The sequence below is a fragment of the Uloborus diversus genome, unplaced genomic scaffold (assembly GCF_026930045.1).
Source record: "Uloborus diversus isolate 005 unplaced genomic scaffold, Udiv.v.3.1 scaffold_11, whole genome shotgun sequence".
In the NCBI taxonomy this organism is placed as follows: Eukaryota; Metazoa; Arthropoda; class Arachnida; order Araneae; family Uloboridae; genus Uloborus; species Uloborus diversus.
Window position 1 is genome coordinate 779,005 of NW_026557765.1, and position 16,118 is coordinate 795,122.

Below are 16,118 nucleotides of genomic sequence, written 5' to 3' on the forward strand. Positions count from 1 at the left end.
TGCAGTTCAGTTGCAATTTTTCTTCCAAATGAGCCGGAATGCAGAACAAATGAGCATGGAGTCCATGTTGAAGCCGGTAAATTTCAGGATGAGGAGGAATGCAATTGGAGGTGAAAATATATTACATAATGCAGTTCTAGGTTACGACATAATTCTTGGGTAAATTTCATTTGTGATTAAACACTGTTACCGTAATATTTTATAGTATCACAGTATATTTTTTTCTTTTCCTCCTACGTCGGCTCCAGCCATTTTTGCACAATTTTTGGGGAAGGACGCCTTTTTGAGAGCATCTTGAATGTAAAAAGTTCAACCGCCAACTGAACAGATAAATCAGCTCAGCAAACAAAATGGCAAGGTGACGCTACAGCTCAAATTATCCAATCGGATATCACGCATTCAATTCTGACCGTTTTCCACACCCTATTCCTGACGTCATTTTAGATCATCATCTTTCCGTTATGTAATACACAACACACGCAAGCTGGTGCTGCCATCTAGTTACATTTATGGAGTGTTAAAGATCAAAAAATATAATATAAAAATGAGATCTTTAACAGTAACTCTATTTATATGGCTAAAAGAAATTACTGATAATAATAAAGCTAATATGACAACTGAACAAAAATCAAAAAGATGAATCTCACTTACTTGAGCTTCCAAAGCGACCAAATCATTTTCGAACCCTTCATGCTTCCTGATGAGGTTTTGAACGCTGTTCAGATCCCTACCCAAGTCCTCTGGGATGCTGGCATATTTTTCCTGGATGCGAGACAGGGCGTCGGCCACGTCTCGATTGAAGCGATGAATTTCGCCCGCCGCTCGCAATTTCTGATCCCGGGCTTCGATGTTGTCCAGCAACACGGACCAAGCTTGCCTGAAACCCCGATGGAATGATCAAAATGGTCTCTTAATCTATCTACTATAATATTAAAATCTGTTCGCGTCTGTCTGTCTGTCTGTCTGAAGATCGATCTTCTCGAGAACCGCTGCGAATCGGGAGTCAAACGAGATACCGATCAATTCGAAATTTTCCAAAGAAAACAATAGGACCAATCTCGTAATTGTGCGACTTTAATTAACGGATATATTAATTAAAACGTTAATTAACATAACGTTATTCAGGAATTTTTATTTCTTTCCTGTTGCCATTTTGCATATGGCTGAGCAAGTAAAATTCTAATAATTGTTTTAAAAGAGATTTTTTGGCTGCTGTCCAATTCTTAAAACAACGTTTCCATCTAGAATTTCATTTTTAATTAGTTTAAAATTGGTTGCTCTATTCGGAAATAGCCTTTATTTTATCGTCTGTTTTTTTTTTTTTTTTTTTTTTTTTAACTTTCCACGTTCTTAACTCCTTTCAACATATGAAAGTTGTTTCTTTAGCTATGTTTATTGATTGTAGTGTAAGTTTATCATTCACCGGCCTCATATTTTGGTACATTTAGGATGTGCGACTAATTATGTTTATTTTGTTGGACTTTTTCCCGTCACATCTGTGAGTTTTCGAATTGTAATAACTCTCTTTTTCCTTCCTGTTTCTATTTTTGAAATATAGTTTGTATTGTTAAAAGAACATGTTAAATTAAGATTGTTTGGATTTCTTTAAGTGAAACAGAGTTGAACAAAAATATTGTTTTTAAGGATTTTAACTAAAGCTTAATTCGAATCTGATGACTTGGTATTAAATTAATGCTGATTGGTATTTATTAAGTCTTGGTGCTTTAGTTTCACGTAAGCAACCAAAAAGTATGTGTCATTTTATGTAAAAAGCTGATCGTAATTGTACATACAAATGTTTCAGGTATAGTCTATCAGATTTAATTCAGTTTAAAGTGAGCACAGATTATAATTGATAATGCATATATTTTCATCTTTTGTGCTAATTGAAAATACTCATAACTTGCATTATTGATAACTATGATTAACTTTAAAGAGATTTTTGCCAAAAATATGCTCTACTGGTGTTTGCAAACCTTGCATTACGCGTATTTATTTACTCCTTAGTACTTTGGAAACTGATGTCAGAGTAATACAAAAACAGCAACTGGACATCTCTTTCATTTTTTAAGTAGCCCGTGCAACGCCGGGCACGCAGCTAGTACTTTGTAATAATATTTGTTTATTGGAAAGGGTTCAAAGAAGGGCTGCTAAGGTAGTAAGGGGACTTACAGATTTAGATTATGATGCCAGACTCAAAACGCTTAATATGTGTAGCCTGGAGCAAAGGAGAGTCAGAGAGGACATGATTCACTTGTTTAAGTTGAACAAAATGAAAGATGTTAATGGATTAAAATTTTTGCACCGGAAAGCAGGACGAGGGGTCATTGTTTTAAGCTATTCAAATCTCAGGCTAACCTGGAAATGAGGAAAAATGATAACTTTAGTGGGGTCATGAGCACTTGGAACAGCTTGCTGGAAGAGGTTGTAGTGAGCAATAGGTAGATAGCTTGAAGAAAGCCAGTGATCTTAATACAAATACAAAAGTGACGACCAGCAACAGGCTCTGGGCCCAGCTAGACTGGTCCTAGTCAATTTACAATCCCCAGTGAAGGTCAATGGCCCTCTTAAAACTGTCTACTCCCTTGCTCATTACCACCTCTTCCTGTAAACTGTTCCAAGGTTCCACTACCCTGCTAAAATAATAATTTTTCCTAACATCCATGTTAGCCTGAGATTTAAATAGCTTAAAACAATGACCCCTTGTCCTGTTTTCAGTGCTAAACTTCAGCCCCGTAACATCTTTCGTTTTAATAAATTTAAACAGCTGAATCATGTCCCCTCGGTCTCTTCTTTGCTCAAGACTGTACATTTTTAGCCTTCTAAGCCTGGAATCATAATCTAAGTGGGAAAGTCCACTTATTAGCCTTGTAGCCCGCCTTTGAACCCTTTCCAATACATTAATGTCTTTCTTAAGATAAGGAGACCAAAACTGAACAGCATACTCCAAATGGGGATCTTCATTGAGGCTAATAAACTGATTAAGACCAGCCTAGCTGAGTCCAATCAGCCTGCTGTTGGTCATTGTATTTGTAGTAAAAAAAGCAGGTACAAAACACCAATAAACATGATTTGTAAAAAAAAAATATTTTTCTATATAATTAAATTTACATGGCACCTTTTAAAATTGATTAAAAATATTTTTCTAAAGATAAATTTTTTATGTAAATACAATTTTTAGTTACAATTGTTCTTGAATTAAAATTTTATAATTGATTTAAAAAAGGGGGAGAAACAAGCAAACATGATTTTTACCACAGTTACAATTAATTAGCCACCTGGAGGTAGTTGACGAGATATCTCCAGCATTTACCATGCAACTCTAGGACAACTTAACCACAGGGTGGTTAAATGAGATTAATTTATTAAAAAATTAAGCCTGGCAGTATTTATTTTAATCAAAATCAAGATGAAATACAATTTTTGAACTGAAGAGAGGTAATAATTTAACATTACAGAATTTATACACGATAGGATTTTTACTGCATATAATTTGAATTAATATGCATTATATCTGCTGAATATTATATGCTGTCACATTGAAACTGTCAAACTAAATTGACAAAACAATTTTCAATAGATAGGAAATATAAAAAGCTTACACCTTGCAATCAGGATATTAAGGCAAGAAAAGAGAAGTATAATTAAAGAACATAATAACCTTAAATGTTGTTGTCTTTGTTCTATTTTCCCTGAATAAGAGCTATCACTGGCAATCAACTTTTTAGCAAGTTCTTCACACTGGTTAAACCTTTCAGAACCAGATTCTACACGCAGCTTGAAGTCATCAAATTTGCTTTGAAGAAGCTACAAAAAGAAAAATGTCAGATTAATTTAATCTTATATTTATTGTTTTGAATGATGAATTTGCACATATAATCTTTGAAAAGTTTTATGAAGTTTAACTTTAAAACATGCAAAATGTATGAAACCAATCTCATTCCATGTATTTCTCGATCTGGTTCGTTCATTGAGCAATCACGAATTGCTTACTGTTTTCACTTGACTGTTGAATGACATCCGAGTCCTTTGATTTTTATTTTCCTATGCTTATAATGCAGACGTCCATGTGCTTCGGAATCGAATTATTTATGAACGACCTTCTCGACTTTACACAATTTTTACCCGAAAACAGCAAACAGCACATAACATCCCGCCTCTGGCATTCATTTGAATTTTGACGTCTTGAATTCAAATTATGGTTGCGATAAATGCCACTAGTAGAAACAAGAAACCCAACGAGTAGGATGCTATAACAATTCCTAATAGAAAAAAACATAATTTGAATTCTCAAGATAACAAATTTCAAACTACGTTTTTTATTTTAGTTGCATTTATTGCATTAAGAAGCTTAACAAGACATTACTCATATCATGTAAAATTTATTGAGCAATAAAAAAGATTGCTTATTGATCTCGCTTCAATCTTAGACCGCCTAAGGTGTATCAATGACTAAGAGTAAAATAATATTTTAGCCACATGACTCTTTTCACTTAAATTGAATATCTTATGCACAAATAATCACACAATTTTAGTTCTTTTTTTTGAGTTAAAATTCATCAGAAATTTAGACCTATTTTTTGGGCACAACAAATTTGAAATTCTGACAAGAACTTCAAGGATAAAAAAAAATATATTAATAATCTTTCAAACTTTAACGCAAGAAAAATTTGCTATTTCTTCTACACTATTATAGCAAAGAGAAACTTTCATCTATAACATCTTTTCACCATAAAATCATCCAAGAGTACAAGATCATTCTAACATTTCCTTATTGTTAGTATTCAGTGGCACACACAAGGGAGGGGTCCAGGGGGTTCGAACCCCTCCCATAGGTCTTGAATTTATTTTCCACTCATTGATTACGATTCTATGATGATTTTTTACGTAAAATAACTTCAAACAAAAGTAACAATAATTTCAGTTCTAAAAAAAAAGTGAAAAAATAAAATTCTCATGTTAAAAGATTTTCAAGAACATTGTGCACTTTTCCATAACGAAATTGCCTATAAGAAGTGAATGTTGATTTTTAATGAATATACTGTAATAACCATGTTTTTCGTTTTGTAGATGAACAGATTAAAATGAGATTCTATGAACTTAAATAGCCATATTGTACTTCTCTAACGATCAATTCGCTTCGTTGTTTCCATTTTTGAATTGTGAGGAAAGTAAATGCATCAACTTTTTGCTTTTTGGTAATTTAATTAAGTACATGTTATTAATATTTTTTCATTAAATAATACTAATTATTTATTCAATAGTTTATTTTTTTGTTCTTGAAAATCTATAAAATCAAGTCAATATGTTTGATGGCGTATTGGGGTATGACATGAGAATGGGACTTTCAAACTTGAACCCTCTCCTTGCAAAATTCCTGTGTGCGCCACTGTTAGTATTGAATCCAAAACGCTTTTCTTCAAATATCTGGCAAACTTATTTCTACAGATTATGCCATTAACCTGCCCAAGGCACTCTTAAACTCTTGATTGATTTTAAAATATTTTAATTTTAAAGCTATAAGGTTAGCTTCACTTTAATTTAATTTTTTATACTCTTCAGCTTTTTCTTTTCAGAATAATAAAACTAGCATTATTAATATTTTAATGACATTAAACCGTCAACTAAATAACATATAGAACTCATATTATTTTGAGTTAAACATGTGTTTTTTTTAAATTAAATTAAACATATTTTCTAACCTCGTTTTTCTGGCATGCTGAAAAGCACCACATAAGGGCTATTGAAAACCTGATGAGCCCCGAATTTTGTGGCATGCCGGGTAATGCACTGTAATACAGTATGCAACATTACAATTTATGCATTATTATGCACTTTTTATGTTTCATTAGTTTCTTTTTTCATCAATTGACTTTCATCTTACAGACTGTATTGTAAAAACTGGTTGAAAATCAACTTACTAATAAATGTTCATAATCTTGACCATAATCTTCTGAATTTGCCATTAACATCTGCTCATTGATCCAATTCTCCAAATCATCACTTTCCCTGTAGTATTCATGCAAATGTTTCGACTCCATCAGTTTCTGTCTCCTGGTGTTAGCTAACTTCTGGATGTTCTTCATTTGTTGGTTCACAACTTGCTACAAAATAAATAAATAAATAAATAAATAAATAAATAAAAAAAATAAAATGTCAAACGTACTTTTTAAAGTCAAGAAGAAAAGTAAACAGAGTCGGGGGAGAAAGGACTACATACCAATCTGTTTCCTATCATCTTTGAATCTGGATGGTTTGAATCAATTAGGATTTGTGCTTGATGGCCCATCTCGGTACATAAGCTTGAATAAGTATCAATTTCCAATTCTAGGGCCTGGAGAAATGGAGATTTTCAGAGCAAAGAATAACCACTACATTAAATGAACTTGCATGTAAACAGATAAATACGTGCATAATTAATATTAACAAATTAAATAAAAACCGATAACAACAGAATAAGAGATTTTAGATCAAAATTCACCTTGGAGGCCGCTTTAAAAGTTATTCATTTTGAAAAGGGTTGCATTAATTTAAAAATCTGTGTTAGAAGTTTGGTGTTTCCATAGATTATTTTGCACCTACTATAATTTTTGTTAGTTTGAATAAATTGATATATTTACACATTTTAGAAATAAAAATGGTTTTAATGTACAAACTATACAATTCACTATTTATAATCCTTAAAAAAAAAAAAAAAAAAAAACTTGTATAGCAGGTTTACTTAAAGTGCTTTTAATTGCTCTCCTGATGTTTCAATGGCATTTGCAAAAGTATCTTCTTGTGCTTCAAAACATCTTTTACCATGAACGACAAGTTTTATCATTTAAAAGCTTTGAATAAAGAAAGAAAAGTTAAAATACTGAGCTCAACTTAATTCACTAGAAATGTTGAATTTTTAACTGCATATGGGGAATTTTTCGCTGATAAATTTACAACTGAGGAATTGTGTGTTTTATGAAGAACTTCTTTTCATATATCTTCTACTGAGTCAGTAATCAAAGGAAAAAGCAAAAGTAACCCACTGAGGTACCTTAAAGGACCATTCTCTGTTTTGTCAATTAGATGTTTCAGTTGTAAAACAATCTTGTTTATAATATTTCCAATAAAGGGGGAAAAGAAACACTTGGCTTAGAGTGTTCAGAAATTATTGACTGGTACAAGCAGAGACATTAAAGAAGTTAAACTTGTTTCTTTTTTTTTTCTAGAAAAAGTCAAGATTCATAAAATAAAGAAAATAAAAAGCTTTAGTTGCATTAAAATTAACAATTGCTGTTTTGTAGCATTTTTACAGAAGCAACTTTACAGTGACTTCATTCCTTCAAGCTTTTCATTTATAGAATCAAAAAAAAAAAAAAAAAAAAAAAACATTGAATAGGTATGAAGTAATATGCTAAAAGAGTTATGCTATTTCATTTTCAATACTGGTAATTACTTTGTGTTTTGTCAACAACTTCACAGCAGCATCTTCATCTTTTCCATAATCAGTACTTTCTAAAATGTCAGTTTTCTCAGTCATCCAAAATTCTACTTCATTCGCCTCAGAAAAGAACTAGAGAAAAGAATACACATAAGACAACTACTGATTAAATATAAATTAATAACATAAATAGATTGCCCATTCTCATCTACAGATGCATCTCTAAAAAATTTAAAATTTAATATATAATTATATTTTTATCTTCATCAAAGATTTGAATATAAGTACACACATTTACACCAAAATCAAAATTAATTACATTTAGTGAGTTTTCTACCCATTACTATTTCAAAAAAAAAAAAAACAACAGGTATTCACAATTACTAACATGCAGGGGATACTGGAACAAGTTTATCACACAAAGGTGCTCCTATATAAGGATTTTTTAAAATACATTTTAAAAGTTTATTTTATCAACAACAGATTTTAATGAGCATAGCTGCATGCAACAACTACTACAAATTGTATTTTTGTTTTGAAATAGTGCAGTATGTACTTCAAGAAAACTGAACAAAGCACGAAATTTTTTCTGGTGAAAGTGTGAGACTATATTTTACTTAACTCAATAAAGATTATTGTTATGTGTTCCAGGGACATTAACTTTGGGACAATACTTTTAACAGTAACTGACTTGCACAAGAAGAAAATATAACTGTAAACTAATTACTATTTTTCTCAATTTTAAACATAAAAAGGAAATTTTGTGTTTCCCTACTTGTTACCATTAGTCGCATACTTGCATGAGGTAGGCTACTTGGCTATTCAGTTAGTTTCTAATTTATAAACAAATAACATAATTTGCAACTTAGACTGCATAATTAGCAAAAAAAAAAAAAAAAAAATCTCAACCCTCTTTCTCTTTTTATTTTTATTTTTTAGCTCTCTCTCTCTTTATTTTACTTATTTTTTCAAAATATTTTTTATTTATTTAGTTATTTTATTGGAAAAGTTTTGAGCTACACCAATACATACAAACACACACACACACACAAACTAAATAAATAAATGAAATAAAATCTAAACAGAAAAAAAAAATTTAAATTAACAATAAATCAATAAATAAATTTAAATAAACAAAAAAATTCAAAAAATCCCCCCTCCCCAAAAAATTTTGATGGTGCAATTTGTGCTATAATACCCCTCTGTGGGCATCCCTGCACTCGATGAGACATTTGAAAAACTACTCACAGATTGAGATTTCAGAGACAGTTCCAACTTCTTTTTCCTTTCAGCAGCACAATCCAAGAGCTCTTTCCAAGAATCCTGAAGTTCTTCACATTTGTTTTTCACAGAAGGGGATGCATAATGTTTCTGATCAATTAAATGCTGGCCAGCATTCAGTGTCTTGTCAATCATTGGTTGATGGCCATGAATTTCCCGCTCCAATTTCTGATGGAGAGGGTGGGAAAACAACGTTTAATTGCCAGTTAAGAATACATGGAAGAAAAAAAATTTATGTCAATATTTTAGAAAGTTTATGAGTAAAGCATTCATAGCATGATTTTGAGTTAAAAAAATCACTTCTTTTAAATGCTTAAAAAGGAGAGAAATTATTAGGAATGAAAGTACCTCTAAATTTATTTCAGGTTTGATTTTACTCAAAAATACAATACAAAATTCTCAACAGTGGATAAAATAACTAGTCAAATTTTTTGTACACTTATATGAATATCAATTAGAATTATCAATTTCTTAAGATTAATTAAAATTTTAAAACCTCCAATTCTTGGAGATTCCTTTGACTGACAATCTAAGCTGCACAGATTAATAATTTCATTCATTTTATGTTAAATTAAAATTTTTGAGGAGCGAGAAAAAATGTATATTCAATCACAGCAATTCTGCTCTAAAAAAAATGATACAAAAATATGAATTAAAATTCCTAATAGAACTTTGTTACAATAACAACTAACAACTTTTTAAAACTTCCTTTTCACCAGAATCAGTGGCGCACACAAGGGAGGGGTCCAGGGGGTCCGGACCCCTCCCATAAGTCTTGTTGTTTTCCCCCGATTGATTACGATTCTATGTATTTTGTACGTAAAATATTTCCAAACAAAGCGAACAATAATTTCAGTTTTAATAAATGGAAAAAATAAAATCCTTATGCTAAAAGATTTTTAAAAATATTATGCACTTTTTGTATAACAAATGACCTAAAAGAAGCAGAATGGTGATTATAAATGAACACACTATAATAACAATGTTTTTTAGTTTTGTATTTATAGATTAAAAGGAGATTCTATGAACTTCTGGTGCTTCTACAACGATGAATTTGCTTTGCTGCATCCATTTCTTAACTATAAGAAAAGTAAAAGCGTAAAATTATTTTACTTTCTGGTAATTTGTTTAAGTATATTTCATTACAAAATGCTTAATTGTTTATTCAATAGTTTATTTTTTACAGTTTTCCGTTCACGCGAATCGACAAAATCAAGTCAATATGTTTGACGACGTGTTGGGGTATAATGTGAAAATGAGGCTTTTGATCTCGGACCCTCCCCTTGCAAAATTCCTGTGTGCGCCACTGACCAGAATAAATAAATTATTTCGTTTTTAGCATCTACTGCATGCTTCTGAATATTACCTGGTGTTTCTTGTATATGTTTTGAGCATCAATTAGATTTTGGCCCAAAACTTGGGATGTTGCAGCGGGAAGATGTTCTTTGATCCATTGTATCTCTGTGTCTACCTCAAAATTAAATTCATGAAGTTTCAAAGACTCTTCCAAGGTGTGACGGCGTTCGGCTGCCGGAGTCTTCATCTTTGCAAACCTGAAGACACCAGGAACTTAACAGTGAGTATTCAAACTACATCTTACAAAAGTCCATGTTGAAAAAATTATGAATAAGGCATTAAACTTGTATTTGAGCACTGAACAGATTTAAAACAGAACATGTTACCTTTCAGTAACAGACTTTGTGCCCTTTAAGATATTCTGTGCATCAAAATGACCTTGGCTTGCCATTTCTTCACCAAGGAACACAAGTTCTGTCACTTTGGTTTCCCATGTACAAAGCTCATTTTCAAGCATCTGGAAAAGGAAGGGGGGAAAGATGGTATCAGTCAACACTGAAGGCATTTTGATACACTAGAGCTGTAAAATGATATACAGAGATAGTACAGAAAAAAGTAGAGGTACAACCAATACTGAGTAATACAATACATTTCTACTTTTTAACACGAAAAGGTTTAGCACAAACTGAGCATGAAGCACTTGTTTGGTGTACGGTTCGGTGCATTGGCTTAAACACCTCTGAATTTTTGAAATAAAAGGTTTGCAAAAAAGAATATCCCAGTTTTAAACATTTATATTTCATACACTGTTACACTTACCACTATAAATGATACATGGAAATAAAGACAAACATTCCGAGTTTTTTGAATGCATGTGATTACTTAAACATGCATGTTCCGCAACGCTGGATTGTCTGTGCAGTTGATGATGATTTACCCTTTATGTGTTAGCCAGTCAGATCCCCAGACCTAACCCCATGTGATTTTTTTTCTAAGGTTTTGTCAGACAGTGTTTACACACCACCATTGCTTACAACATTGCAAGAGCTGAAAGATTGCATGTGGGTAGCATTACAAACTAGTATGTTGTGGCCATCACGAAACTTTCTTCTATATTTTTCTTTTTTTTTTTTGATCCCTCCCCATTCTTGACAATATGCAATATTCCCAACAAAAACAAAATTACACATGCAAAAACTAGACGACCATTCCAATGTCTGAATTATTGCAAAAGCAAAGCAAAGAGCGAAAATTGAAAGTTATTTTAAAAGCCTTGCTTGAATTAATTATAAATATTTTATTTGTTAACAAACATAAGATGGCAACAGTTCAAAATTTTAAATCATTGAGATAATATTTCCGATCATTTCCATACAATTAAAATCACGAGAAATACGCAGACGACAATCTATTACGATTTATCTTTCTTATTGTTGCATTAATAAAGCTATTTTTATTCAAAAAAAAAATCAACACCTCTTGGAGCGATTGGCGTCAAAATTAAACCAAAGCCTGTTTACATATGGATTAACATATATTCCAAATTTCAACCAGAACGTAGTATTACTTCTTGAGATAGGGTGCTCACAATGGAAAAAAAGAACGGGCGATTGCGCTACCCCCCCCTTTTTAGCTGTTGACACCAAAATAAAATCAGCTCTTATACCCACTAAGGACTACTTGCCGATAAATTTTTCTTTCATTCTGTTCATTATTTCTTGAGATACAACAGTCACAATTGACGAGAAAAAACGTTCTATAGCTCAACCCCCGTTTGAGTTATTGACACCAAAACTGAATCAGCACCTGTTCCTGTTACTGGCAACATATGGACCAAATTTTGTTTGATTCCGCCAGTTACTTCCTGAGGAATAGCAAGCACGCGTAACTCAAAAAACGTCCTATTGCTCCACCCCCCTTGGAGGAATTCGCGCCAAAAACCAATGGGCACAAGTTCACATAGGGGCACATATGCGTACCAAATTTTGTTCGATTTCATGCGGTAGTTTTTGCTGTAGAGCGGCCACAAAAAACTGGTCACACACAGACGTGATACACACACATACATACACACACACATACACACAGACAGACAGACATTTTTCAAAAATAGTCGAAATGGACTCAGCACACCTCAAAACGTTCGAATCCGTCAAAATTCGAAATTCGAAAATTTGCACGAATCCAATACTTTCTTCTATATATTAGACATAGAAGAAAGTAAAAATTGACAGTGAAACACTCCAACATGTATGGAAAGAACTAGAATGCAAGTTAGATGTGGGTTTCATTACGAAAGGCTCACACATCGAACATTTGTGAGTGAAAAGAAACTTGGAATGTTTATCTTTATTTCCATGTATCGTTTAAAAAGCTATCTCTACATAATATAAAATGAAGCCTCCAAAAATAGTCTGTTTGTTTGAATGTGCGAAACACGAGAACTACCCGGCCGATTTCACTGAAATTTTCACAGTATCATTCTTTTAGCACCAGAAAGGTTTGCAGGCCGGTTTGAAAAAAAAAAAAGATAAATACAGTAAAATCCCTGCAATGCGGACACTAACGGGACAAATTTTTTTGTCCGCAATAGAGAGGTCCGCAGAAAAGGGTTTAATAATGTTACTTCCATTGGAACTGGGGAATTAAAAATTATCCGCATAAGAGGGGTATCCGTTAGGAGTAGTGGCGTATATATGTTTTTATTTTGGAGGGGGCCCATATAATCAAGTTTAGCTCCCCCCCCACCTTTTTTTGTAACTTCAATTTTTTGAGGGGGGGGGAGCAACAATGCCTTGATCTTTTCCTTTTTTTCGAGGTGGGGCAAGGACTTCATACTGTCACACCAGTGGCGCAACCAAAAACTAGTGTTAGGCGGGCACTCTTAAAAAATTCTCACTTCTATTGGGTAGGGGGTCCGGGGAATTGTAGTCCTAAGAATACAGTTTTAGACGATCTTTGGTAATGAATGCTTCGGGGAGGAAAAATTAGGCGCTTTCTGCGGAAATTTTTAGAAATTTTCTAAAAACGCAGTTTTAGACTAACTTCATTGATGTTACGGGCAGGGTGGTTCTGGGACAGTCCCCAAAAACTATTTTGAAATTTAATCCTAAAAACGAAGTTTTCAAGAGATATTCAGTGATACTAGGTGGAGGGATTTAAAAGCTCTCCACCACGAATTTTTCGAAACTGTAGTTTTTTTCATTTTCAAGTTTCATGCGGCAGCAGTCGGACCCTAGTCCGAATTTTTTTCGCAAATGAAGTCTTAAAAGCGCGACTGTGGACCATATTTGGTAACGTTAGGGGTTCGGCCATTTTTTAAAATTGAAGCTCCATAAAAGCAATCTCAAATAATTTTCGATGCTTTCAGTGGGCAATACGTTAGACATTGTCCCCTGAAAAATTTTCGACACTGAAGCCCTGAAAACGAGGTTTGAGAAGCTCTTGAATGGTTTTAAAGTTTTAATGGGTGGCGGGGGTTTGCAAAGTGTAGTATTTTGAAGACTTTCTTATTTTTAGACCGACTATGAAAAAGAAAAAAAAAATGGGGTCCGGAAGGCGAAGGGGAGGTAAAAGAAACATGAGGTGTTGGACGAAATAACCTGATCAATAGTCGGTAACTTTTGAAATTTTTTATTTTAAGGTTCTTTCAAAAAGAAATTCAGATTTTTTCCTAACATTTTCCTAACAGGCAATCTATGGAAAGGAAGGGTTCGAGAATCCTGCTCTGAAAGATTAAACGCAATTTCAGGTCATCTTTGGAGACATTTAGAGGTAAGAAGAGGTTTTAGGGATCTTCCTCCGAAACTTTTCAAAATTGAAATCTTAAAGGCACAATTTCAGACTATAATTTGTAGTAACCTTAGTGAAGGGGTGTTGGTTCGGGGACCCTCCTCCAGAAATGTTTTGAAGTTGATGTCAGAAAAACGGCTAAATAAATGCGTCTTTAGGACATCAATTTCCATCATTACTCCAACCGAACAACAAAAACTTATTTTAAATTTCTTGCAGGGGACGAGAGTTAAAGAGAGAAACATTTTGAAGACCCTTCTTTTCAGACAGACTAGGAAAGGAAAAAAAGGGGGGGGGGGGGTGAAAGAAAGAGAGGAGAACTTAATTTGCTAAAAGCAATGAGCTTCATCTGTTACAAAAAAAAAAAAAAAAAAAAAAAAAAAAAAAAAAAAAAAAGAGAACATTTTAATTTAAAGATTTCTTTTTGAAATAATTTTTTCCCAACATTATTTGCTTTTCTTTTTGTTGAAATAACTTCGCTTTCCCAAGAATTCTTCGTTGGACGACGTTCTTTTCTTCAGTAAGGGGTACGGATCCCCCGACTCCTTCTGAACACCATTGCCTAGTACCATCTAACGCAGGGTTCTTAAACTTTAATGATTCACGGCACCTTTTGATGAATTAGAATTTTCTCACAGCATCCTAGTCTGGTTTTATACATATAAAACCTATAACAAAAAAATCGACGCACCAAGAAGGAGTTGTCCGATCTTGGTGCATCGATTTTTTTTTTTTTTTTTTGTTATAGAGTGTATTATTGTTACCATGGTCACTTTGCGGCACCCCTCACCTCTTCCTGTGGCACCCAGTTCGGAAATCTCTGATCTAACGTGTTATAATTATTGTTATCACTATCATATTTGTTTATTCTTTTTTTTTGTAGCTAAAAGTTTGGAAATTATTTGTGAGCAACTGAACCAAAAATAACTACCTTTAATAAAAAAATTTCCCAGATTTTGGACGGGGCCCGGGCCCCCTCAGCCCCTCCCTTATATACGCCCTTGGTTAGGAGGGGTTTTACTGTAGTTCTTTTTTTATTCCAATTTGGGCCTAATTTTTGCATAAATTCCCAAATATAAGGGTGAAAAATTGCTTGCACATATTAATGTTATATATCGTTGGAAAGAGTAGAATTTCTCACATTCTACGGAATTTGTTTCAATGCTCTAACTTAACTACGGAGGGAGTTATTTACGTTTATAGCTCGAATTATTTTAGGCTTAGCTGAAATTTAGGCACTACTTTCTTCATTAAATCTATCAATAAAAAATGAAGGAATTGTCCCACAGTTTTCTTTTTGACACCATTGGAAAAAATGACATTTTTTACTCTGGATCTATCTTGACCTATGGTCGAAAAATTAAGCTTCTATCTCAAAAGGAAAAAAAGTTACAAGCCTTTTTAAATCAGTTTCAAAAAATCTCATGTAAATTCAAATTGTTAACCATTTTCTTTCTCATTTTCATTTCTTAAACTTATTTTATTTTGTGTCTCCATGGTTACGCTTTTTAAATCCATCTTTCTCGATTTAATTTCTTAAAAGTATTTTACTATCTGTCGTCATTGTTTGGAAAGGAAATTTTGCATGATGTTTTTTTTTATAATTTTTAAAAATTTATTTAAGCCTGATTGTTGAATATACGTCACTTGACTCAATTTCTATTTTGAAGGTGGACCGGGCAAAGCCGGGCAACGCAGCTAGTGAAATATAAATGCTTAAACTGGGATATCCTTTTATGTTAACCCTGTACTTGGAACAGAATCATCCCTGGATACCCCCCCCCCCCTCCCCCACTCCAAGTAAAAAGTTTACATTTAACAAGGAACAATTATGGACCAAAAGGATCAGTAAATAAAATAAAATTTAAATGTGTCTTTGGATATTATTTTACATAATGCAGTGTTACAAAAGAATTTAAAAAAAAAAAGAAAGAAAAGAAACGGACTACACTAATTTAAGATATATCAATTTTACACAAAACCAATTTGATCAAAATTAAATTTACCTGATGGCGCTTAAGGAGTTTCTTCACACTTCTCAAATCATGGCCGAGATCATCAGAGGCTAGAGAGTTTTCAAGCTCATCTAATTTAGTTCGTGCATCTTCTAAAGTTCTGTTGTAGGTGTGCTGAGCATTTGCTTCCCTCAGTTTCTGCCCTTTTTCCAGGGTCTTGGCACACAATTCCTCCCACTGCTCATTCAGTTGTTTGAGTAAAACCTCGATTTTATCAGCAGCATAATGCCCTCCAGTGAGCAAGGATTCTCCATTCTGAAATTAAAAAACTTTACATTAAATGCTATTCAAAGTAGTTTTAACAAGAACTCTTTAAT

General features: G+C 33.0%; 1 protein-coding gene across 1 annotated transcript in view; it reads right to left on the bottom strand.

Moving 5' to 3' along the window:
- The window catches only part of LOC129232194 (spectrin beta chain, non-erythrocytic 5-like), a 138,542-nt gene that overhangs the window by 71,973 nt on the left and 50,451 nt on the right, over nucleotides 1-16,118 (bottom strand). Inside the window, exons 33-41 of the mRNA XM_054866435.1 lie at nucleotides 15,793-16,056; nucleotides 10,381-10,511; nucleotides 10,065-10,251; nucleotides 8,666-8,866; nucleotides 7,433-7,549; nucleotides 6,221-6,334; nucleotides 5,922-6,104; nucleotides 3,662-3,807; nucleotides 652-877 (exon numbers count right to left, since the gene is read on the bottom strand). Coding sequence (XP_054722410.1) covers nucleotides 652-877; nucleotides 3,662-3,807; nucleotides 5,922-6,104; nucleotides 6,221-6,334; nucleotides 7,433-7,549; nucleotides 8,666-8,866; nucleotides 10,065-10,251; nucleotides 10,381-10,511; nucleotides 15,793-16,056 — 1,569 coding nt within the window. The remainder of the gene's footprint in view (nucleotides 1-651; nucleotides 878-3,661; nucleotides 3,808-5,921; nucleotides 6,105-6,220; nucleotides 6,335-7,432; nucleotides 7,550-8,665; nucleotides 8,867-10,064; nucleotides 10,252-10,380; nucleotides 10,512-15,792; nucleotides 16,057-16,118) is intronic.